The following is a 23,187-nucleotide window of genomic DNA, read 5'->3' on the forward strand; positions in this document are numbered from 1 at the left end:
TGATGCTTGCAATTTTCTTTTAACCAATGTTAACATTCAACTGCCTCCTGTTCTTTATATTGTAAGACATAGTTAATGAATGCTTCTTTATCTCTGATACTCAGCATTTCTGAAACCTGTACCATATGCCCCTTCATCATCTCTTTTCTGACTGAGGGGGGGTCTCTTAATATGGTTAATTTACCTACAGAAGTGACAGTGAATCTGGGCCAATCCTTTATTTGAGGTGGTTGGCTCAGAACTTCAGTCACTATTCAAGGAGAGGATATGCCTTTCATTTAGATACTGTCATAGCTGTGTAAAAGAATCACCTCCTTGGCTGAGCAGATCCATGTTCAAGCTGTTCCTGTCATGTGACTCAGAATTTTTTTTCTGGTGTGTACTGGCATTTAACTGGTCAGCGACCGGTGAATTTAGAAGAAAGCAGGAAGATGAATGCAGGTGAATGTGAGAGCTCACTAGCTTCTGTACAGGTAAATTCTTCAAAATTCATTTCAGTCTTTCTGATTTCCTTCTTACCTATGACTTGATATCATGAATGTTTCTGTTCTTTGGCTTCTGTGGGTTGAAATCACAATTTTTAAATGCTTCTGTTTGGTTTAGAGATTCGTCTGTCTGAATGTCTATGTCTGCAGTTCAGGAGTTTACACACAGGCTGGTCCCTGGGCTCCCTTTGCAGGGCAAGAAGAGATGTGGCAACATGTTGAGTCACTGCTACTGTGCTGCTACCATTCTGCAGGCTAGTGACATTTTAGATGCACTGGGTTATCCTGCTTAGTCTGGGGCTGGAGACTTGGCACCAAATTCATCTGCCTGAGGAGAGGCATCTAACGTGATTTTGGACACAATGGGATACTTTCTGGGGCCTTGAGCTGTCACTCCAAAAAGTAGAAGATCTCTTGCAAGTTCTGTGTCATATTTAACAGCCTTGTGTCTGTCACAGTCTCAAAGGGAGTCCGTGTTTTGTCATCTCCATGTCTGCTTTACCAGAAGAGGCACCACATCCCAGTAGTGCTTATAAAAGGAATCTAGGTGACTGGTGCATCTAATGTAGGATTACAAAGTTAGGAAAGATGAACCCCGTTACTGATGATGATCATGTTAACAACTTTACTAATGATTAAAAAACCGAAAGACATTAAGTGAAAATAACCAGAAAATTTGGTTTATCATAGCTTTTCCCTTTCAAAGCTCTTTGTGTAACATCTCAGCGTTGGTAAACAAGACTCTGCTATGGCTGAACATAGCAACCGACAGTTCAGCAGTTTTCTATGGTTTCTCCATAGTTAACAGTCCACTCAAAATCACCTGAATTATATCATCTTTAAACACTATTGGAATGCTATATATATGCATGACTAAATATAGATTTAGTTCAATTCTTATACCGCAGAGAAGAATCAACATGGCAATGCAATGCTTCATTTCAAAATCCACCACATGAAAGTTCACTGATCCCACCATTCTTCAGTTTTCTTCTATGCAAAGCTTTGATTTGGAGCTACATAATTAAATTCCAATACAGATCCATTGCCTTAATACCGGACCAGTAAGACTGACTGGATTGAAATCAAACCTAGCGTGTGCAGAGATCAATGTTTGAACTTCAGAAGTAGCTGGATGTGATAAACAGGCCAGTTCAAATTAATGGGTTGTATCCTCCTCAAGTGGAGCATTTTCAACATGGACATGGTAAAAATGTAGCATAGCTGACTGCTGCTTTAAGGAAAACAGGAGAGAAGCATAATGTAAACCTCACCCTCTTCGCGGAGCAAACATGAGGAAGAAAAGTTTGCACAGTAGAAGGACACAGCTGGTTTATCACAAGGCAAACTGGCTCTGTTAATTATCTTGTCTTGTCATAGGTGACCAAGAACATCGGTTTTATTTCTGTTAATATGTATGACTGCTTCCGTCAGAACAGTCAGTAAAATCCCCATGGAAAATCAAATAGCTTTTACATATCACCTTCTGAACACCAAAATGTCTGCAGAAAGTCTCCCTTATACTCTCAGCATTGCCATGACTAGTTATAAAGAAGGGTAGGATTAAGTGCACCAAAATTAACTTCATTTGCTATGATCAAGATGCTTAAACAGAGGTGATCAATGAGCTTCCAGCTGCCAGTCCCAGAGAGACTTTGGCTGCTTTTGTCAGCCAGCTACAGTTCTTACTGCAGAAGTCCAAGCACAGAGTCTGGTGGTGTCATTATCAATTTATATGGAGACTACCTTGGGCACAGGAGCTCCTTTCCTTTTGTTGGGTCTTAACATCTTCATGAATTGTATTCAGCTTGCAGATTAGGTCACTTAAGGTGATATTCAGGAGCTTAAGCAAGATCTGAGACACAACCTGGGGATGACATACAGCATCAGACAGTCACAGAACAATTGAAGTTGGAAGACACCAGTCTCTAGTCCAACCTCTTTCTCAAAGCAGGTGTAGTTAGAGCAGGTTGCTCAGGGCCTTGTCCAGTTGAGTTTTAAATATCTCCAAGAATGGTGATTCTTCCACATCTGTGGTCCCTGATCAAGGGTTCTGCTCCCTTATAGAGAAAAAGAAATGTTGGCAACCTGCTCTCATTGTCTCTCATCCTCTTACTGTGCACCTCCAAGATGAGTCTGGCTCCATCCTCTGTACATCTCCCATTAATAAGCTGTAAGCAGCCATAAAAGCTCCCCTTTGCCTTCTCCAGGCAAAGCCAGATCTCTCTCTCTCCTCATACATGATGTGCTCCAGGCACCCATAACCATCTTGATGGCTCTGCTGGACTTGCTTCAGTATGTTAATGTCTGCCTTGAACCTAAAACGGACACAATGTCCAGATGTGGATTAGAGGGGAAGAATCTATTCAGCAAGATATGATTTGAGGAGAATACCTTCCTTCTACATACTGGCTACACTCCTGATAATACAGCCCAGATGCAGTTGGCCTTCCTTGCTGCAATGGCACACTGCTTATTCCTGTTCAACTTGTGGACCACTAGGAACCACAGCTCCTTTTCTGCAGAGCAGCTTTCTAACAAGTTGGCCCCCAGCCCATCCTATTGCATGGGTTTATTCTGTGCCAGGGACACAATTTGGAATTTGCCTTTGTTGAGTTTCATAAGGTTCCTCTCAATCTATTTCTCCAGATTGTCTAGGTCCCTCTGAAGAGCAGACCTTCTTTCCTACATATCAATCACTACCCCAACTTTGTCATTATCTGAAAAACTGCAAACAGTGTACTTTATCCTATCATCCAGGTCATTAAGAAAGGCTTTAAACAGTTTTGGACTAGTATCAGTCCCTGACAGGTACCACTGGTATTCAGCCTCTGGCTGCACTTTGTACCACTGATCACAACCCTTTGAGCCCAATGGTCCAGCCATCTCATCATCCACTTATCCAGTCCATATGTCCCCAGTCTGGCTACAAAGATATTATTGGAGACCATGTCTACGGCGTTGCTTAAATCAAGGTATACAGCATCTACTGTTTTTTCCTTATCCATAGGGCAGAAAAGAATGCAATTCAAATTGTCAGGTATGATTTGCCCCGGTAAATCCATGCTGACTGTCCCCCCCACCACACACATTTGTGCTTCATGTGCCTGAACTTGGCTTTGAGGAAGATTTACTCCTTCATCTTCTCAGGGACTGAGGTGAGGCTGAATGGCCTTTAGATCCCTGGGTCCTCCTCCTTGGCCTTCCTAAAGACCAGTATGTGATGCTTGCCTTCTTTCAGTCCTCAGGAACCTCCCCTGACTGCCATGACAATAGAAAGCAGCCTCACTCAGGCTTTGGCCGCGTCTCTCAGCACCTTCAGATACATCCTGTCTGGTCCCATGAACTTGTGTGTCTAATTGTATCTTCCTCTATAATGGATGGCGCTTCACTCCTGCAGAGTCTGCTAGTAAGTCTGGCTATCAGGGAGACCAGAAGGCATGCCGTACCAGTGAAAACCAAGGGGAAAAGAAAAGTGCTGAGTATTTCATCTTTTTCATGGTCTTTGTCACTCGGTCCCAACTCCACTGAGCACTGAGTGCACATTTCCCTTAGCTTTCTTTTTGCAGTCCGTGCACTTACAGCAGCCTGTCTTGCTGCTCTTCACATCCCTTACTAGTTTCAGCTTCAGCTGAGCTTTGCCTTTCCTGACTCCATCCCTGCATATATATGGCATAGGACCCATGGGCAGCTCACACCCTTCTGGAGTGGCAGCTGGAGTCCTGGGCATCTCAAATGACACTAGCATGACAGCTGTATCCCAGCTTCCATTGCCTACAACAGGAATTGAGACTCCAAGTCCATGTAGCTAGATAAATTTTGGTCTATTCTTCCGCAATCTGAGTCCAGGCAGAGTGACCACGGGGGAGAGCATCTCACCCTGACTCTGTTATTGTCAATAGAAAAAAAAGGTATTTCCAGTCCAGATAACCCATCATACATCTCCTTGGGATTTGATGTGTTTCCTTCCTTCTGCCTAGAAATGTCTGCTTCTTTCCATTGACTAGAAAAGCAATGGAGACAACTAGCTCAGTTATAAAAAAGACCCATCACAATAGCAAGGAAGATCCTGCAATTTGCTCTTCATGCATTTCTGAGGGATAAAGCTACAAAGGAAATGGGGCTCTCAGGGCTTAGTGTAGCAATGCCACCAAATCAGTGACCCTATGGCCGTGTGTGTAACTGCTCATGTTTACTTCAATTTACTTTTCAGATCAGATTTAACCAGAGCATTACAAGAAACAGTGAGACAGATGAACAGCCTTGGGTTGTGGTGTTTCTTCTGTGTCAAGCTTCTGTTCCAGATCTCCTGTGCAGGTAAATGTCTCATCTTTCTGCCTTCTCAGAGCACTCACAACATCCATCATTTGCTTGCTTTGTTCTTATTCTTGCCTGCAGTCATCCTCCATTGTCCGCAGTGGGAGACAGTACTGTAAGGGCTGACTTTGGTTGCCTAAAGTGAAGCATCTAACGTCATTTGAGGTTGGGTGAAGTACTGCACTTTCCCTGTGGCATCCTCTACAGAAGGACATGGGTTTCCAGTGGGTCTTGTACTGACTCCTGCTTCAAGATCACATCAGAACACTTGCATTTAGGCTCCTACATTTAAGTGTATTTACTTGATGCTTGCTTGCTCTGGGCTTGATTGCCTGGGCTCTGGCCCAGCAGAACTCAGACGACTCCTTCCCAGCCACAAAGGCTGCTCTCTCCAGCCCTCCCTTGGGACTTTAAACTTGGTATGGCCCTCTCTCTTCTTCCCTCTCTTCATCCTCTTCTTTCTTCTTCCCAGTCACATCTCCACTCTATGACCTGCAAATTCTCTTACTTCACTACCTCCTCCATCCTGTGAACAACACACGCAAAGCTCCAACAGCTCACTAGTCTGCTCTGATTCACCCTACTGTAGCTGCCTGCAGTCATGCTGGGACAGTTTGCATGGGGTTTATTTCAGGCTTTTGGGAAACACAAATAAAAATTAGCTCACTACCCCATGAATGCCATTTATCAAATAAATGAATTGTCTGTTGAGTTGATGAGTCTTGGCAATGTGTACTTTCAAAGATTTCAGACCATATCTTGTCTCTTTCCCAGAGAATTCTGATGTATCCAGATGGATCCAAGATGACCATATCATCCTGATATTTCTTGCTGTTATAGCCTGCATTCTCAGCCCTTTTGCCATTGTGTTCCTCTTTTGGTACTGTTCAGGTATGGATAATTTCTCCCACATTAGCAGACTGTGTGTGTACTTATAGCATAAAGCCAAACTCCACTGCCTTCATCCCATCTTTATTGGCTTGGCTTCCAGGAGAGGCTGGTGGGTTAGCCAGGACCAGCTGGTTCACACTTTGCCAGGTGAACAACGAATGATCGCAGATGCTATGGTGTTGTGGCATGTGGGCACTGGTCATCAGCCTGGGCCAAGACTAGAAAAGTGGTCCTGGTTCCAATTTTCACCCCCTTCCTTCTGTACGAGGGGCAAGGGTAAGCTTGACATTAAAACCTCAGCCTGGAGGGACCATCTGTCCCACCAGATCTTGTGCAGAGTACCAAGGCCCCAGGAAGTCCCTGACAACATTGGTGGAACAGGCACACTTTCTCCTGGCTGTGCCAGTGAAGTCAGGTTCAGCCTGGAAGGAATTATTGTTAAGCTGTTTTCACCTCCACTGGGTAATTTCATATTATCTCTGGTCTTTTTACAGGATTCCATTCAAAAGATCCTGAAAGAGGTAAAGTTTGGGCTAGAGCAAAGTAAAGTTTGATAATTGTACATGCCTTTGTTAATACTTTTTTGGGTGTCTGAGTGTGTGTTCAGTGCAAGTGTTCAAAGAAGTGAGGAGTAAAACTATAATTTCACAGCTGCTGTAAATAATGAGTTAAACAGTGTATGAGACATTTTGCAAGTATTGCATATGGCTGAGACTCATCCTATAGAGGTAAGATTTAAACTGATACTATTTTCATATTGTTTAAACTATCTAGGGTGTGTGGTCTGGAACTGGGATAGGAGATGAAGAAGATTAAGCAGCGCAGTCCCCCTTCCAGATCTTGGATGCATCATCTGTGATCATGGCATCTGCACAGAGCTAGTGTGGGAGGTTTCAAGTCCTCATTAAAAAAGCTACAGTGGGATCCAGCTTGACCTAATTTCACACTGAAATGGCCGTGCCCCTCCCTGTAATTAATCCAGGGACAAATCCAGTGGCTCTAACACCTAGTTTCACTGCAGACATTGTGGTATATCCTTCCTGGTCTCCAGACCTATTGTCTTCAGAAGATAGTAGGTTATGTGTCATATGTGCCATCTTGGAGGATGCCTCCAATACCCTAGTACATCTCAGTGGTGGTACACTCCACAGCTTGGGCAAGTGAATCCTGCTCCAATCAACACAGTCAGTGAAAACTTGAGAGTAATTCTGCTCATCTTAGAGGAGACATTTGCAGCTGGTCACCCAAACAGTGCTTCACACTGTGCTGTCTGTGTTCATTAGATCTCTTTCAACTGTACTAGGTGCTTAAATATCTTTTATTTTTTTGTGCACCTACATGTAGACATCCTAGCTGAGAATCACAATTTACCTCAAGATTACAGTGGTTAAATTTTGGCATACACGTACCAGTGTCTATGTATGGCTGAGGTGTCTAAACCCCTGTTATCACCAATGTTTGGGACTCATTTGCACAGATAAGAGTATGTGAGTGCCATTTCAGATATCCTAAGATACCCTGCTTGCCTCCCATGTAGCACCACGTGGCTACCTGGAGTCTCTTAGTATACCCAAAAGGCTCTAAATACCTATGAATGGGAGAGTGAATCTAGTCCTGCACCTCCATTTGCCATCAGAGGGCAACTTGAGGAGGCATCTGTTCTCTTATGAAACTGGTGAAAAGCAGGGGGCAGAGGGAAGGTGGAATTGTCCCTGGAAGTGACTTTGTCTCTTCGTGGACTGTATAGGACACCTGGATAATCAACTCATATAGGCACCTTTCAAGTTTTGCTGCTATGACTTGCTTTGATGAATGTAGGGGTAATAACTGGAATCTTGTCTTCTGTTTTGATTTCCTTTTAAGGGAGACTCATCAATAAAAATGAAGGTAGGGGGTCGTGACACTATTCCACTGTTCACTGCTCACACAAATTAGTAAAGAGCTAAGAAATATGTCTTATTCACCTTCTCGTTCTTAGAGGGTGGGGAAGGTACATCCTGCTAAACCAGGTTCTCAAAAAGCCAGTGTGCAAGACTGCAACCAATATTGTTGAGAACCTCCATTTCCTACTGGATCCCTTATGAAAGCAATAGCATTGCAAAGGCATTTAAAAATGATTTGGCACATGCTTCTGTTCTTAAGAAGTCCTGATGGAGCTTTACTAAAGCACACATCTTTATCCCATAAGAGAACTAATTAGGAGAACAAGAAGGGTGGGTTGTGCCTCCCTTTGGTCATTTAAAGGGAATGTTTCCAGGCTAAGCTCCCTCTGTGTCTTTAAGAGGAATCCTGTTGAATCACTCTGGAGGTGCCTCTGTCCATGGACAAGGGGAGGAGGTTATAGGACTAGCTCAGCCTGGGTATCCACCCTTTTCACAAATAAAGCTCGGGAGGGATGCACTGCTTCAAAGCCTGTTGTTGCTTCAGCCCACTTGGTATCCAGGGAAGATGTTAAATCTGTTGTGGAAAGAGGTAGATAGAAAGAAGCATTACTGGACAAGAAGCGCAAGCTTGGCAGTCCCCGTTTAGTGTTTTACTGACAGCAGTATCTGGGAGTAGTGTTTTCTCAGGATGGTTGTGTCTGAGGAGGCAGGGTACATTGACTCATCAGTAAACAACCAGAGCTTATCTACAACTAGGAGGGATCATCATTGCTAGCATCTTTTCAGGGGTGAAAAAGGGGAACGGACAGGAGAAAGAGATGGATCTCAGCAAAAGGAAAGAAGGTGGGTTCTCTGGGAGTTGGAGGCAAGTTCATTTTGGGCAGATTGTGTTACCAGAAACATTCTGAAACCCAGAAATAGGATGTGTACTCACTAAAATATTTTTCACTCTTTTACAGAAAATGTGGCTGTAATATTAGGTAAGTCTGTACAATCCCTGTCAAGTGTCTATGCTAATAACAAAATGTACGGTCACTTATCTTGTGCTCTTGACACTTTGCAGTTCAGAATTATGTTGGAGGAGAAATCAGGTTTTTCCCTAGAACAATTTATTTCTTGCATTACACACATCACTCCAGGAACAGATACAATCACAGACACTCAGGTTTGCGTCAGAAAACTGGTCCATGACATAGATTTCTAGTTATTAGTCCTGGCTTACTGCTAAGAATGGATGTCATGGTGCAGGGCAGGACCCAAGAGATGCCTGGGCTCCTTTCCCTTCTGTGCGAGCTACTGCTGTTCTCCTTCTCCAAGCGCAGTCAGTGGCAAGACTGAATGCAAACTCTCAATACAAACTAACACTGTGAAGACACAGCAGGCCACTGCAAAAAACATGTTTTTACAGGCACCCACTTAAACACAAACATCACTCTCAGTCCCACAGACCCCCTTAAGCATTCCCAAATGATTTGACATTGTCCCATGAGACCCATGGCAATCTTTTTTTCCTTCTTAGCAGCTACAAAGTTCCATTTCAAAAGGGATGCAAAGGCGGAGGATCTCGGTGTCTGTGCATTTTGTCTGAGCTGATGCTTCTTGTGACACATAGCATCTTTTAAAGAATTACAAACAGAAGTTGAACCTTTACCTGTGTTTTTGTTTGTTTTTTTTTCTTTTACCTTTAGAAAAAGATGACAAAGAGAAAGGTAAGTGAATCTCTATCCCATAAGTACTGATATTAGAGGAGCATTCCTCAAATAGTAAAAAATGAATCAAAAATAATTGAAAACAATCAGCTGCATTTTCGCCTAGCCTCATTGGTGCTGACCTTGCAATGTGGTTTGCTAGCCTGCTCTGAGGCCCACATCAGCTCTTCAAACCACTCCTCCTCTTTCTTCACTAGTTGATCTTTCTTGGGCTGCCTGACATTCTTGTCTGGTTTCACTTCTGTTTTGCTCTGATACTTGGCAGTTTACTTTTGGCTTCTTTTTTTAATCCTAGCTCTTCAAAAGTCTCCCCGTAGCTCAAAGAACTATCCATCTTCCTCTTCCTTACCAGACACACTAAACTAAATTTTGTTTAATTTAATTTAATTTAATTTAATTTAATCTATTTTTATTCTATTTTTATTCTCTTGCAGAAGACATGAGAAAAAGAATTGGTAAGTTTATCTAATCCTTGCTGCAGTTTGCGCTGTGCAAATGAAGCACAGAGAAAATTATTTGTCTTCTGCAGTCAGGGAATCCTGCACTATCTGTATTTTACCTCAGTGGGAAGGATTTTGGAGGTTATCTTCTATGACTTAATCAAAACTCTGAGAGGAAATGTCTATCATAATCATAACTTTCAAACCACAGCAGAATAATTAGTTCTTTGTAGTGGCAGGGAAGGTGCCCTGCATTTCTGATGCTGCAAGTGTCCTGCAAAAGAGAGCAGGGCTGGAGGTTGGTGTATGGTTTGGTGGGAACAAATAGCTGCCCTGGGTGGTGTTCTGGGTCAGTCTTTCTTTCTAAACTTCCTGGATGAAGGTCAAAGTATGATGAAGATGATGCAGATGCTGAAGACTTAGCTGTTTTTCCTGGGTTTTTAGAACTTGAGTAATGCATGGAGTTACTCAGGAATATATATATAATATATTGCAAGGTGAAATATATGAGAAGGCTTTTTAGAGGTAATCCCATTTTGCGTCACTAATTTGCTGTCATGTCTCTTCATCTGCAGACTTCCTGGAAAAATGTTGTTGTAGAGGTGAGAGCATTTTGACTTGTTGGGAAGAAAGGGGGGAATCCTGCATTATGTTCTTGCTCTCACAATTTTAATTTGCATTTGAAAGAAATTCCAAAGGTGAGTGGTCCCATTTGCTTTGTTTTCTCTGCCTCTTTTGCCAATCTGCCACACCAGAGTAATTAGCAGTGATGAATGCACTTTAATTTTGCTGTGTCCCAGATGGTCACACATGCACACTTGCATGTCTGCATTGGTGACAAACCTAAAGTATGCAGCTCAACCTTATTCCCTTTTGAAGTTGGAGCCAGTACAACAATGACATGCTCATTCAGATAGAGGGTTGGTCTTGACAGTGATAGAAGGGGCAGGAAATTTGGAGAATTTGTGGAAAAGGATGCTGATTCCTTCTTTCTTTTTTGTCTCTTTTTCCCTTTTGAGGTTGATTCAGGTTGCTTGATTGCTTCTCAGATAGCAGGGAAGAGTTTACAAGATGATTTGTGCTTCCTTGCAGACACCATTGTCCTGGATGCTGACACAGCTCACCCTAGACTGGAAGTGTTTGAAGAAGGGAAGAGTGTAAGGGATTCAGGGACAGTTAGAAAGGTGGCCACCGATAGCACAAGGTTTGACTCCCACACCTTCATCTTGGCAACTGAAGGCTTCACCTCTGGGAAACACTACTGGGAAGTGAATGTGGGTAAGAAAAATAACTGGGAATTGGGAGTAGCTTCTGAATCAGTGGGTAGAAAAGGGACATTGACTCTCTGCCCTAAGAATGGCTTTTGGGTCATAGCGCTAGTTGATGGGAGAGATTATTGGGCCCGCACTGAGCCTTGGACAAGACTGACTGTGAGGAAGAAACCACAAAAGATTGGGATATTCCTGGACATCGCAAACAAGCAGCTATCATTCTACGATGTCCACAGCCAAATTCCTATGTACACTTTCACCATCACTGATGGTGATGGTAGGAAAGGGAAGCTCTATCCCTTCTTCTCCACGGGTATCACTACTGCGAGGCCAGACCATGAGCCATTGAGATTATGCCCTAAAGAAGAGTAGATGGTGAACTCTCCTGTAGGGCACTGACAAAGCTACCTTCATGGGCAACCCTTTTGTTCTGTCCCATGTTACAGCTCCCATAAGGAGTAGTAAATGATTGGTAAAGGGCATTATTGGGGAAAACACAAAATAAAGAACACATTAATCAAGTCAGTTCCAGATACTCTCTTCCATGATTTTCAAGTCAATGTAATCGTACATCATCCTAAGTCACTGGGATTTTTTTTTTAAACTAATGCTTAACATTTTTAGAGCCTGTATATTTAGGGATACATAATTGCCGTAATTTTCTGATGATGTTTATTTGCTTTCTTATCTTTTGTGTGCATGTGTTCTCTATACATTGGATATAAGTGTGAATTTTCACCACAAACACATGTTAAAATTTCAGTCAAAATGAGTGAAAGCTTAATAGCTCATATAATGTAACACAACTTATAATGTAACATAATATAGCTTATAACATAATATCACGTTTTTAACCAAACTCAGTTCAGTAAATCATCACAAGCACGGTATCATTTTGCCTTGACATGAATTACAGCTTTGGAGAGTATTCACTATTTAAATTAATTGAATGAAAATATAGTCTAATAAGACTAAATCATCATGAAGATTTTAGACTGGAAGAAAAATACATTAAACATGTCTGGAGGATTACATGCAGTAAATTATTTCATCCACTATACTAAGGTAAAGATTCATTTCCCGTGAGAGTCACTCCTGCATTCTAAGTAGGACCTGCTAGAAAATGAGTGAGCAGTGTGAACACCTGCCTAAACAAACCTTCTGAAGCACCGGTTGATACTGCAGAGAAGGAAGTAGAATGTACTTCGGAGAAGGGAGGATTCCCAACAGCTCATAGAAAAGTGAGAATGGCCTCACCTAGTTGTTGCCACACCTCATTGTCTTCCTTGAATCTGAATGTGGATGTTGATGTGCACAGAGCTCGGAACAGGGACTGTGTCCTATTATTTGCCTATAGAACTTCTCCATCATTTTAAGCACTGTAAAGACCAGTCTTTACTAGCACTCTGCATTGCTCTGTCAGGTTCTTTAATACACACTGGAACTGCATTGACACTCAGACTTCTTATTCACCTGTTGAACGTTTGCCTTTTTGCTTTTAATCTAATGAATAAAATCACTTTTTCTCAGCTTGAATTACCTGTCTTTCCTGTGGTTTCCTTTGCCAGTCACTGCCTTAGGCCTTAGGCCTTTTCCACATATTCTTCAGGTTAGTGTCAGAGAGCTGGGGGGGGGGGGGGGGGGGGGGGGGGACCACACATGCAGGGCATGATTTGAGAGCTTCACTAGAAAAAGGAAGATTCTTTATGGGATTTCATTGCAGTATCCCCAGTGAGGATAACGTGGTGGGTTTCTGAAGAGGAGGTTGTTTTAACACAAGAACAAATGGAAGTCCCTTGTGACAAAGGTGAGGTTCAGGAAAAGAGCTTCACAGAACTTGCTCTTCTCACTCCTTCAATGTTCCTAATTGTATGCATCTTTAAGGGAATTCTGTAGCTCCCAAAGGAGGATATGTCAGTCACTGTCCCAGGTGTTGCAAACAGTACAACAGGAATAGACTGTACTTAGGAAACAAGGGAATGCTCTCCAGAGGACCATTCCAACCTGAACTTTGCTGTGTTTCCATGACATTCCCACTGAGTCATGTGTATCTGATATTTGGATCACATCTGAGCTTCATTATCTGTGGATCCTGGTAAGCTGTGTGATCACTGACACACTGGGAGCAGTTGCATGGGTGAGGTTCTTGTATTGGTCCAAACCCAGTGTGGCTGGAGCCTCTTTTATGCACTCATTTCTCTTATCCGTAAATGACAATCTTCTCATTAAGTCTCTGCAAACAGCATGACTTATTTTCTGCTTTTATTGGTTAACATCAGGCAGGAAACACAGCTGATATTTTTTGCACATGGGAAGCTCATCTGCTTTGCATGATTTTTTTCTACCTGTGACACCAAGCTACCCACCTTAGGAGGAGGCACAGTGCTACAGATGTGTACAAGGCAACACAGGGCAAAATCTGCTCAGATGTCTCCTCCTTTTCAAGCCCCCTTCCCTCACTGAAGACATCACAACATCATTCATGTTGGAAGAGACCACAGGGACTGTCTAGGCCATCCTCCTACTCAAAGCAGGGTCAGCTGTGCGGTCAGATCAGAATGCTCAGGGCTTTATCCAATTGGGTCTTAACTCCAAGAACGGAGACTGGACAGCCTCCCTGGGCTTCTGTTGCACTGCTTCCCTTTTCCCACAGAGTCTGCAGGGAGTTTTGGCTTTTGGCCAGTTTCCAAGGGTTCAGCACTTCGCCTTTGCCTTGCACAGCAGCAGCTGAAGGCTCTTGGCTGCGGCATCAATGGCTCTGAGGGCTCCTTGTCCCCAGCACTCACTGCTTCCAGAACTATGCCTGTGGTTCTGGACAGTGTAGAGCAGAGTTCCTGGTGTTTGTGCAGGAGCCCTGCTCCCAAGAGAGTTGTGGTTTGCTGGGCTCTCTGAAGAATGAGCCCTCTGCCCTTGCTTCCAGTGTCTTCTCTCTTCCCTCAGCTCCTGCTGCCCTGGCTGGCATCGACCAACATCCCTGAATGGGAAAGGCCAGGAGATTCATTGACCACCTGCTCTCCTTCCTGAAGTAGCCATGTGATGAGCCACATTGTCCATGGAGGTCTCACTGGAGCTTCTCTTGTCCCTTTTGCCCACAAAGACTAGAGCTAAGTGTTCATCCCACACCCTGTCTTTAGCAGGCCGATCAGAGCTTCCTCTGAGTGTCTCCCTGGGAGGGGTCACCAACCCTTTTCTATTCTGCTTCTGGGATTTCAACACTCTCTGTCAAATACAGACCCCCCAGAACAGCCCAGGCTTGTTCATGTTGGCCCCTTCAGTGTTGCAGCAGAGGCAAAATCATCTCCCTCCTTCCCCACACACCTCTTGACTACAGTGTGAGATTTGTGTCTAGGATGCCAGTGTTTCCTGGATAGTGCCCAGATCCTCGTCAGAGGCACGCTTTGCAAGGATGGGGATGCTCTTCTGCATTTGAACTGTGTTCGGGTGCCTGTATCATATGATCAAGGTGTGGCAGTGACAGCATTCAATCTGCCTCAACATTTGCAGATCAGCATTAACTTTCCAATCCTGACTTTCAGTTAAAGAAATGATTTCTGAACTGGCCCATATTCCCTAAAGGACTTCTGTTCTGATCTGTACCTAAGATTTCGGCAACTGGTGAGGAGTTTAGAGTCTCAGAGCAGGAGTCCCAGAAGCCACCACGTAAAGTGGAGAGATGCCTTATTCGCCTCTGAAAAATGGTAGAAAAGGAAGCATATCAAACATGCAGGGCCCTACTGCAGCCCCAAGAGTTGCTTGGAAGAATAAAGACCACAGCTGTCCCTTGAGACTGCGTCTCTAACTCATGCATTTGGGTATGGCTGCCAGAGGTATTGTTTTATGTAATAACTCAGTAGAAGGGAAGATAATTTCACTAGGAATCGCCAACATAGCTTTTTTTGTGGGGTGCAGGAAGAATGGGGTACTCAAGGGTAAGTTCAAGGCAGGTTTCAAAGGCCAACCTCAGGTACCTGCTTGAAAGGCAGAATTTAGGAGCTGAGTGGGCCTAGACACAGTGAATAGCAACAAAGAGGGACACATTCCCGCAGGAGGATTCCTCCTCCATTATGAATATGAGTGAGCTCTTTATATGCATGTTAAAAACATAATCAAATCCTGAGCAAAGATATCACAGGTGTCCTTCAATCTTTAACTGGAGCAGAAAGGTATTCAAGAGCAAAAAAAGGTATGCTGGCCATTCAAAACATGGGGCATTATTTTGGTTACATTAGAGCCAGAAAGAATTAAATGACTGATATTATTCTAGTGATACACAACTTCCATAAATTTTCAACATCTCTAAGAAAAGAAATAAAAAATGAAATCATTTTTTTCAGCAGCAATTTACCCCTTAAACGTTAAGCACACCCTTGGATATTGAGTTATGTGTTTCTCACAGGTGGGGAGTAAGAGTGAAATAGTTTCTCTGTTTCCTCAGTTCACATGAAAAAAAAAAAGTTTCTTTAGGGAAGAAAAAAAGAGGAAAAATAAATCAGGTTAAAAATTTAATTATTTTTACAATTCACTTTCCCAGATAGGCAGAAGTCTGAAAACGGTGCAGTGTGATCAGTGGCTTTACATGCTAGAGCTCCATGATGAAGAGTGCTCTATTCATCATCATCAAAGCCCTGGACTATTTTCAGTGCCTCTGTGTCAGGCTTTGCAGAAATGGACCCTGTTGAGAAGAAGGGAAAGAACTTCCCTTCCTGGCTGCTGTCTCCACCAAGGCTGAAAGTGTACACAGCTGTCTTCTTGCGGACATCATAGAAGGACAGCTGCTTGGCTGTGGTGTCCAGGAAGATCCCAATCTTTTGTGGTTTCCTACTCACAGCCAAACGTGTCCAAGGCTCTGTGCGGGCCCAATACTCTCGCCCATCTGCTAACCCTATGACCCAGAAGCCATTCTTAGGAGAGAGAGTCAGTGTCCCTTTGCGAGCCACAGGCTCCCGGGCAATGCCCACATCCCAGTTTCTTCTCTTTCCAACATCCACTTCCCAATAGCGTTTCCCAGATGTGTATCCTTCCTTGGCCAAAAGGAAAGTGTGGGAATCAAATCTCTTCTCTGTCCTGGGCACATTTCTGATAGTGCCAGTATCTGTCACTCTCTTCCCATCTTCAGACACCTCCAGCCTTGGATGAGCTGTGTCAGCATCCAGGGTGACATCAACTGCAACGATGAAGTCATTCCTTAAGTAGCAGAAGGCAGCAGGTCTGCTTCTGGGAGGCTTTGTATGCTTTGTGCCCATCCACCCCCTCATTTGCCATCCCCACCCCCTCCACTTCCCTGTGCTCTAGGCAGCCTCCTGCCTCAGGGTTCCTGTAGCTTCTCCCCTGTCCCCCACCCCCTCCCACCCCATGCCTCCCATGTCCTTCTGGTGCTGTCTTTGGGCTGCTGCTGAGAGAGCAGCCAGCCAGCCAGCCAGCATGCCTCCAAGGCAAGGCACTCAACAGATGTTCCTGTGGCTTGAGCATTCAGCACCAAGGAGGAGCATGTGGGGCTTAATATCATCTTCCTTTGTTTTTGAAATTCATTCGGGATGAACAGAGAAAGGGCCAGGTGTTACCCCCTCTTTGGGAAAAAGAGACAATCTTGCCAGCCTTTTTCAGGAATATGGGCATGAAATCCTAATGGTCAAAAGGGAGCACAGTATGACATAAGCAGAAAAGGTAGTTGGCGAGATGCTCAACTGATCAACCCTGCAGGCAGCTGAAAGCCACCTGGAAATCAATGCAGATACTCATCTATGCAATGGTCCACAAGAAATACTAAAACATAGATCCAAAGTTTGCAGTATGTGTGCCTAAAAGTGTCTAAAAGCTCATAAACTGGAAAAGATCCTGGCATGAATTACGTTGGAGGGAATAAAAGCTCTGCTCTGAGTTTTCCAGATTAACCTGCCCTATGCCATCATGGTCAGATATTTAAATTACTGAACTGTGAAGCTCATGAGTTGATTTAAACTGTGCTTGCAATAATCCCATAACCCTGCCTGCTCAAAAAACCCGCCTTCTCTCTGTCCTTCAAAGGGACCTGCTGGGCTGAAACAGGAATAGAACAGGCAATGGGCTTGATCTTTCCACCTGCACTGGAATGACACTACATTTGGGGATGGATTTTTGGAATTGAGTTCAGGTGCCAGTTCACTCCTTGGTACAATATCGTGAACGAGGCTCCACTAGCTCAGCTCTGATCTGAAGGTTAAGGAGTTGCACATCTAGTGGAGAAAGATCGGCTCTAGATACTTATCCTGAAATTCCTAAGAGGGTAAAAACAGTCTGGGAGACAGGGGCTGAAGGAGCTGATTCAGGAAACTCCCTCTCCATCACCAAAATGGCAAGAGTCTTGGCAGCACTTCAGTAAGAGAAAAGTGACCAAACCATGATTATTGTTCTGTGAACTGATATGGATGGATGTGTTTTCCAGAGTTGCACGAAGTCTCTAAGAACTTATGTTCACCATCTGCTTTCTACTTACCTGTGTAACGCTGCCTTGTGACCAGCTCTGTGGGGAAAAGCATAAAGGAGGCAATAAGTGGATCTGCCAAGGAGTCCTGGAATCCATTGTATTAATAAACAACCGATCTACTGCCCATACAGACTGTGCTCTTCTGCAGAAAGGTGTTTTTTCTGCAAGAAGGAAAGCACACCAAAAGCTCCTGTGTCATCGTACAGAGAGGGAAAGTCCTTGGGACACTGCATGGCTGGGTCTTTTAGCATGGTCTCTAACCCAACCTGAAACCAACGGAGAATTTCTGAAGGGAAGAGCTCATGGTGAATGCCAGGACAGAGGGGATGCATTACCCAGCCTCCCAGATCTTCACACACTGTAACGAAGGTCCTTTCTCTTGCTGGGGAGGGAGGGAAAACACAGACTAGCTCGTGGGTAGAGGAAAGAAGGATGAAAGCAGTCAGAATCATTTTCAAAATGCGTGCCCTATCCAGGGCTAGTGCAGAGCCCTGACTACAGACTGCCTTCCAAAGGGAGGGGATAGGGAGGCAGCTGGGGCAGCTGTGCTCACCTCCTCCTCCTGGAGATGGCTGTGGGCAGTATGGCCAAGGAGCCACCCTGTAGAGAAGGGCTGGCAGTTCTCCACAGCTTGCAAGGCCATGCAGAGCAGCAGCTCAGAGGATGTGGTGGCTATAGCACAGCTTTGTGTCTTTGGGGAGATGAAGGCCCACCTCCCCATGTCCCTGCTCACCTAGTTTGCTCTCCAGCTCTGCCACGTGGCTCTCGGACCAGGAGCCCTGCGCTGCTTTCTCCGCTTTGGACATTATGCCCTGCAGGTCTGCTCTGGAGTGCTGGTGGTCACGCTGCATGGAAACCTGCATGCTGTCCAGAGATCTCTGCAGATCTTGAACTTGTTGGGAGAGGTTGTGGAGGGTGGAAGTCAGGGGGCTGGTCATTTCCTGTGGAGGGGGTGCTGCATGGTGGGCCCCTTCCACGTGGCTCTGTAAGGTGGCCAGCTTCTCACTCAGAATCCTCTCTGCCTCCTCCTGCATGGCTTCCAGGGCCCTTGTGGTGCTTCTCTCCACTGCTGTTCCTGAGAAGGAAGAGAGGTGTCAGTGGGACACTGCGGTGGCCTTCCTTGAGGTGAGACCACGTCTCTCTAACGGAGACAGTCTCCTTTGCGGGCGTACTACAAAGAACCCATCTCTCGCTTGAGCAGCACAAAGGCCCTGCTTCAGGAGATCACTGTCGTGTGAAACGGGCAGCTTGTGAACTGGCCTTTGCCGGGGAATCCGCACTGTTGTGGCAAGCCTGCTACCGGGAGGAGGGAAAGGACACAAGGTGTGGCTGGGAAGTCCTTAAGCTGTGGCAGAGCAGCGGGTCTTCCCAAAGGCCTGCACTCAAGCTCCCTGCCGTACAGACCCAGCTGAGTGAGCTCCCTCTCTCCAGCTTGACCAGCTCCCATTGCCCTTCCCTCCCAGGAATGTCCACCTCCCAGGCTCCAAGGGCACATGCACTGGGCAAGGAAGAGCAGCAAAATGCAGCCACAGGTGTTCTTCCCTCTGGATTTCTTTGCCTTGGTGTTGCTGGCTGCAGGAAGGATGGAGAAAGAGCACAGGCCCTGCCATCCTGCCTCAATGCTTCACAGAGGCATGCCAGTGAGGACGGCGGCTAGAAGTGCCCTCGTTCCCCTTCTCCACACAGGTTCCTTGGCCTGTGGGGGAGAAGCACCTTTGTCTGTGCGGGTGGTGGCCAGAGAGAGGGAGAGAAGGAAGTGGGACTTGGTGGGGGATATGCCTGAGCTCAGAGGGAGACGTCTGCCCTATCGAGGCCTAGCGCAGAGCCCCAACTACAGACTGCCTTCCAAAGGGAGGGGATGGGGAGGCAGCTGGGGCAGCTGTGCTCACCTCCTCCTCCTGGAGATGGCCGTGGGCAGTATGGCCAAGGAGCCACCCTGTAGAGAAGGGCTGGCAGTTCTCCACTGCTCGCAAGGCCATGCAGAGCAGCAGCTCAGAGGATGTGGTGGCTATAGCACAGCTTTGTGTCTTTGAGGAGATGAAGGCCCACCTCCCCATGTCCCTGCTCACCTAGTTTGCTCTCCAGCTCTGCCACGTGGCTCTCGGACCAGGAGCCCTGCGCTGCTTTCTCCGCTTTGGACATTATGCCCTGCAGGTCTGCTCTGGAGTGCTGGTGGTCACGCTGCATGGAAACCTGCATGCTGTCCAGAGATCTCCGCAGAGCTCGAACTTGTTGGGAGAGGTTGTGGAGGGTGGAAGTCAAGGGGCTGGTCATTTCCTGTGGAGGGGGTGCTGCATGGTGGGCCCCTTCCACGTGGCTCTGTAAGGTGGCCAGCTTCTCACTCAGAATCCTCTCTGCCTCCTCCTGCATGGCTTCCAGGGCCCTTGTGGTGCTTCTCTCCACTGCTGTTCCTGAGAAGGAAGAGAGGTGTCAGTGGGACACTGCGGTGGCCTTCCTTGAGGTGAGACCACGTCTCTCTAACGGAGACAGTCTCCTTTGCGGGCGTACTACAAAGAACCCATCTCTCGCTTGAGCAGCACAAAGGCCCTGCTTCAGGAGATCACTGTCGTGTGAAACGGGCAGCTTGTGAACTGGTCTTTGCCGGGGAAGCCGCACTTGTGGCAAGCCTGCTACCGGGAGGAGGGAAAGGACACAAGGTGTGGCTGGGAAGTCCTTAAGCTGTGGCAGAGCAGCGGGTCTTCCCAAAGGCCTGCACTCAAGCTCCCTGCCTTACAGACCCAGCTGAGTGAGCTCCCTCTCTTCAGCTTGGCCAGCTCTCACTGCCCTTCCCTCCCAGGAATGTCCACCTCCCAGGCTCCAAGGGCACATGCACTGGGCAAGGAAGAGCAGCAAAATGCAGCCACAGGTGTTCTTGCCTCTGGATTTCTTTGCCTTGGTGTTGCTGGCTGCAGGAAGGATGGAGAAAGAGCACAGGCCCTGCCATCCTGCCTCAATGCTTCACAGAGGCATGCCGGTGAGGACAGAAGCTAGAAGTGCCCTCGTTCCCCTTCTCCACACAGGTTCCTTGGCCTGTGGGGGAGAAGCACCTTTGTCCGTGCGGGCGGTGGCCAGAGAGAGGGAGAAAAGGAAGCGGGACTTGGTGGGGGATATGCCTGAGCTCAGAGGGAGACGTCTGCCCTATCAAGGCCTAGCGCAGAGCCCCAACTACAGACTGCCTTCCAAAGGGAGGGGATGGGGAGGCAGCTGGGGCAGCTGTGCTCACCTCCTCCTCCTGGAGATGGCTGTGGGCAGTATGGCCAAGGAGCCACCCTGTAGAGAAGAGCTGGCAATTCTCCACTGCTCGCAAGGCCATGCAGAGCAGCAGCTCAGAGGATGTGGTGGCTATAGCACAGCTTTGTGTCTTTGGGGAGATGAAGGCCCACCTCCCCATGTCCCTGCTCACCTAGTTTGCTCTCCAGCTCTGCCACGTGGCTCTCGGACCAGGAGCCCTGCGCTGCTTTCTCCGCTTTGGACATTATGCCCTGCAGATCTGCTCTGGAGTGCTGGTGGTCATGCTGCATGGAAACCTGCATGCTGTCCAGAGATCTCTGCAGATCTTGAACTTGTTGGGAGAGGCTGTGGAGGGTGGAAGTCAAGGGGCTGATCAGTTCCTCTGGAGACGGTGCTGTACGTTGAGCCCCTTCCACATGGCTCTGTAAGATGGCCAGCTTCTCACTCAGAATCCTCTCTGTTTCCTCCTGCATGGCTTCCAGGGCCCTTGTGGTGCTTCTCTCCACTGCTGTTCCTGAGGAGGAAGAGAGGTGTCAGTGGGGCAATGCAGTGTCCTTCCTTGAGGTGAGACCACGTCTCTCTAACGGAGACGGTCTCCTTTCCAGGCGTACTACAAAGAACCCATCTCTCGCTTGAGCAGCACAAAGGCCCTGCTTCAGGAGATCACTGTCATGTGAAACGGGCAGCTTGTGAACTGGTCTTTGCCGGGGAAGCCGCACTTGTGGCAAGCCTGCTACCGGGAGGAGGGAAAGGACACAAGGTGTGGCTGGGAAGTCCTTAAGCTGTGGCAGAGCAGCGGGTCTTCCCAAAGGCCTGCACTCAAGCTCCCTGCCGTACAGACCCAGCTGAGTGAGCTCCCTCTCTCCAGCTTGACCAGCTCCCATTGCCCTTCCCTCCCAGGAATGTCCACCTCCCAGGCTCCAAGGGCACATGCACTGGGCAAGGAAGAGCAGCAAAATGCAGCCACAGGTGTTCTTCCCTCTGGATTTCTTTGCCTTGGTGTTGCTGGCTGCAGGAAGGATGGAGAAAGAGCACAGGGCCTGCCATCCTGCCTCAATGCTTCACAGAGGCATGCCAGTGAGGACGGCGGCTAGAAGTGCCCTCGTTCCCCTTCTCCACACAGGTTCCTTGGCCTGTGGGGGAGAAGCACCTTTGTCCGTGCGGGCGGTGGCCAGAGAGAGGGAGAAAAGGAAGCGGGACTTGGTGGGGGATATGCCTGAGCTCAGAGGGAGACGTCTGCCCTATCAAGGCCTAGCGCAGAGCCCCAACTACAGACTGCCTTCCAAAGGGAGGGGATGGGGAGGCAGCTGGGGCAGCTGTGCTCACCTCCTGCTCCTGGAGATGGCCGTGGGCAGTATGGCCAAGGAGCCACCCTGTAGAGAAGGGCTGGCAATTCTCCACTGCTCGCAAGGCCATGCAGAGCAGCAGCTCAGAGGATGTGGTGGCTATAGCACAGCTTTGTGTCTTTGGGGAGATGAAGGCCCACCTCCCCATGTCCCTGCTCACCTAGTTTGCTCTCCAGCTCTGCCACGTGGCTCTCGGACCAGGAGCCCTGCGCTGCTTTCTCCGCTTTGGACATTATGCCCTGCAGGTCTGCTCTGGAGTGCTGGTGGTCACGCTGCATGGAAACCTGCATGCTGTCCAGAGATCTCTGCAGATCTTGAACTTGTTGGGAGAGGTTGTGGAGGGTGGAAGTCAGGGGGCTGGTCATTTCCTGTGGAGGGGGTGCTGCATGGTGGGCCCCTTCCACGTGGCTCTGTAAGGTGGCCAGCTTCTCACTCAGAATCCTCTCTGCCTCCTCCTGCATGGCTTCCAGGGCCCTTGTGGTGCTTCTCTCCACTGCTGTTCCTGAGAAGGAAGAGAGGTGTCAGTGGGACACTGCGGTGGCCTTCCTTCAGGTGAGACCACGTCCCCCTAACGGAGACAGTCTCCTTTGCGGGCGTACTACAAAGAACCCATCTCTCGCTTGAGCAGCACAAAGGCCCTGCTTCAGGAGATCACTGTCGTGTGAAACGGGCAGCTTGTGAACTGGTCTTTGCTGGGGAAGCCGCACTTGTGGCAAGCCTGCTACCGGGAGGAGGGAAAGGACACAAGGTGTGGCTGGGAAGTCCTTAAGCTGTGGCAGAGCAGCGGGTCTTCCCAAAGGCCTGCACTCAAGCTCCCTGCCGTACAGACCCAGCTGAGCGAGCTCCCTCTCTCCAGCTTGGCCAGCTCTCACTGCCCTTCCCTCCCAGGAACGTCCACCTCCCAGGCTCCAAGGGCACATGCACTGGGCAAGGAAGAGCAGCAAAATGCAGCCACAGGTGTTCTTGCCTCTGGATTTCTTTGCCTTGGTGTTGCTGGCTGCAGGAAGGATGGAGAAAGAGCACAGGCCCTGCCATCCTGCCTCAGTGCTTCACAGAGGCATGCCAGTGAGGACGGCGGCTAGAAGTGCCCTCGTTCCCCTTCTCCACACAGGTTCCTTGGCCTGTGGGGGAGAAGCACCTTTGTCTGTGCG

The 23,187-nt window shown here is 47.2% G+C and overlaps 2 protein-coding genes across 10 annotated transcripts in view; one reads left to right on the top strand and one right to left on the bottom strand.

Annotated features, from left to right (window-relative positions):
• The first annotated feature begins 410 nt into the window (after positions 1-410).
• LOC112995351 (E3 ubiquitin-protein ligase TRIM39-like) lies at positions 411-12,551 on the top strand. Of its 3 annotated transcripts, XM_064499614.1 has the most exons (11): positions 411-473; positions 4,699-4,802; positions 5,577-5,693; positions 6,188-6,214; positions 7,557-7,580; positions 8,536-8,556; positions 9,265-9,285; positions 9,720-9,740; positions 10,301-10,327; positions 10,818-11,003; positions 12,062-12,551. In XM_064499614.1, the coding sequence occupies exons 2-11, from the start codon at positions 4,739-4,741 to the stop codon at positions 12,100-12,102; spliced, it is 549 nt and encodes a 182-aa protein (XP_064355684.1). In that variant the 5' UTR covers positions 411-473; positions 4,699-4,738; the 3' UTR covers positions 12,103-12,551. The 3 variants fall into 3 exon arrangements, with proteins under 3 accessions (XP_064355684.1, XP_064355683.1, XP_025976040.2); XM_064499613.1 differs by having other exon boundaries at positions 10,818-12,551; XM_026120255.2 differs by lacking the exon at positions 7,557-7,580 and having other exon boundaries at positions 10,818-12,551.
• A 2,934-nt stretch (positions 12,552-15,485) lies between these two features.
• LOC112996125 (golgin subfamily A member 2-like) overlaps positions 15,486-23,187 on the bottom strand; it is a 30,594-nt gene continuing 22,892 nt past the window's right edge. For all 7 annotated transcript variants that reach the window (XM_064499564.1, XM_064499566.1, XM_064499569.1 and 4 more), the window contains 6 exons: positions 22,197-22,538; positions 20,863-21,204; positions 19,529-19,870; positions 18,193-18,534; positions 17,469-17,495; positions 15,486-16,160 (listed from right to left, as the gene is read on the bottom strand). In XM_064499564.1, coding sequence (XP_064355634.1) covers positions 15,601-16,160; positions 17,469-17,495; positions 18,193-18,534; positions 19,529-19,870; positions 20,863-21,204; positions 22,197-22,538 — 1,955 coding nt within the window. In that variant the 3' untranslated portion in view covers positions 15,486-15,600. The remainder of the gene's footprint in view (positions 16,161-17,468; positions 17,496-18,192; positions 18,535-19,528; positions 19,871-20,862; positions 21,205-22,196; positions 22,539-23,187) is intronic.

Source organism: Dromaius novaehollandiae, chromosome 31 (assembly GCF_036370855.1).
Source record: "Dromaius novaehollandiae isolate bDroNov1 chromosome 31, bDroNov1.hap1, whole genome shotgun sequence".
NCBI classification, from domain to species: Eukaryota; Metazoa; Chordata; class Aves; order Casuariiformes; family Dromaiidae; genus Dromaius; species Dromaius novaehollandiae.

Excerpts from the sequence above, each read along its gene's own strand:
- LOC112995351 (XM_064499613.1), top strand. The coding sequence starts at position 4,739 with ATGAACAGCCTTGGGTTGTGGTGTTTCTTCTGTGTCAAGCTTCTGTTC. Across the intron at positions 9,286-9,719 it reads AAAAGATGACAAAGAGAAAG|AAGACATGAGAAAAAGAATT; the intron begins GTAAGTGAATCT and ends ATTCTCTTGCAG. Across the intron at positions 9,741-10,300 it reads AGACATGAGAAAAAGAATTG|ACTTCCTGGAAAAATGTTGT; the intron begins GTAAGTTTATCT and ends CTTCATCTGCAG.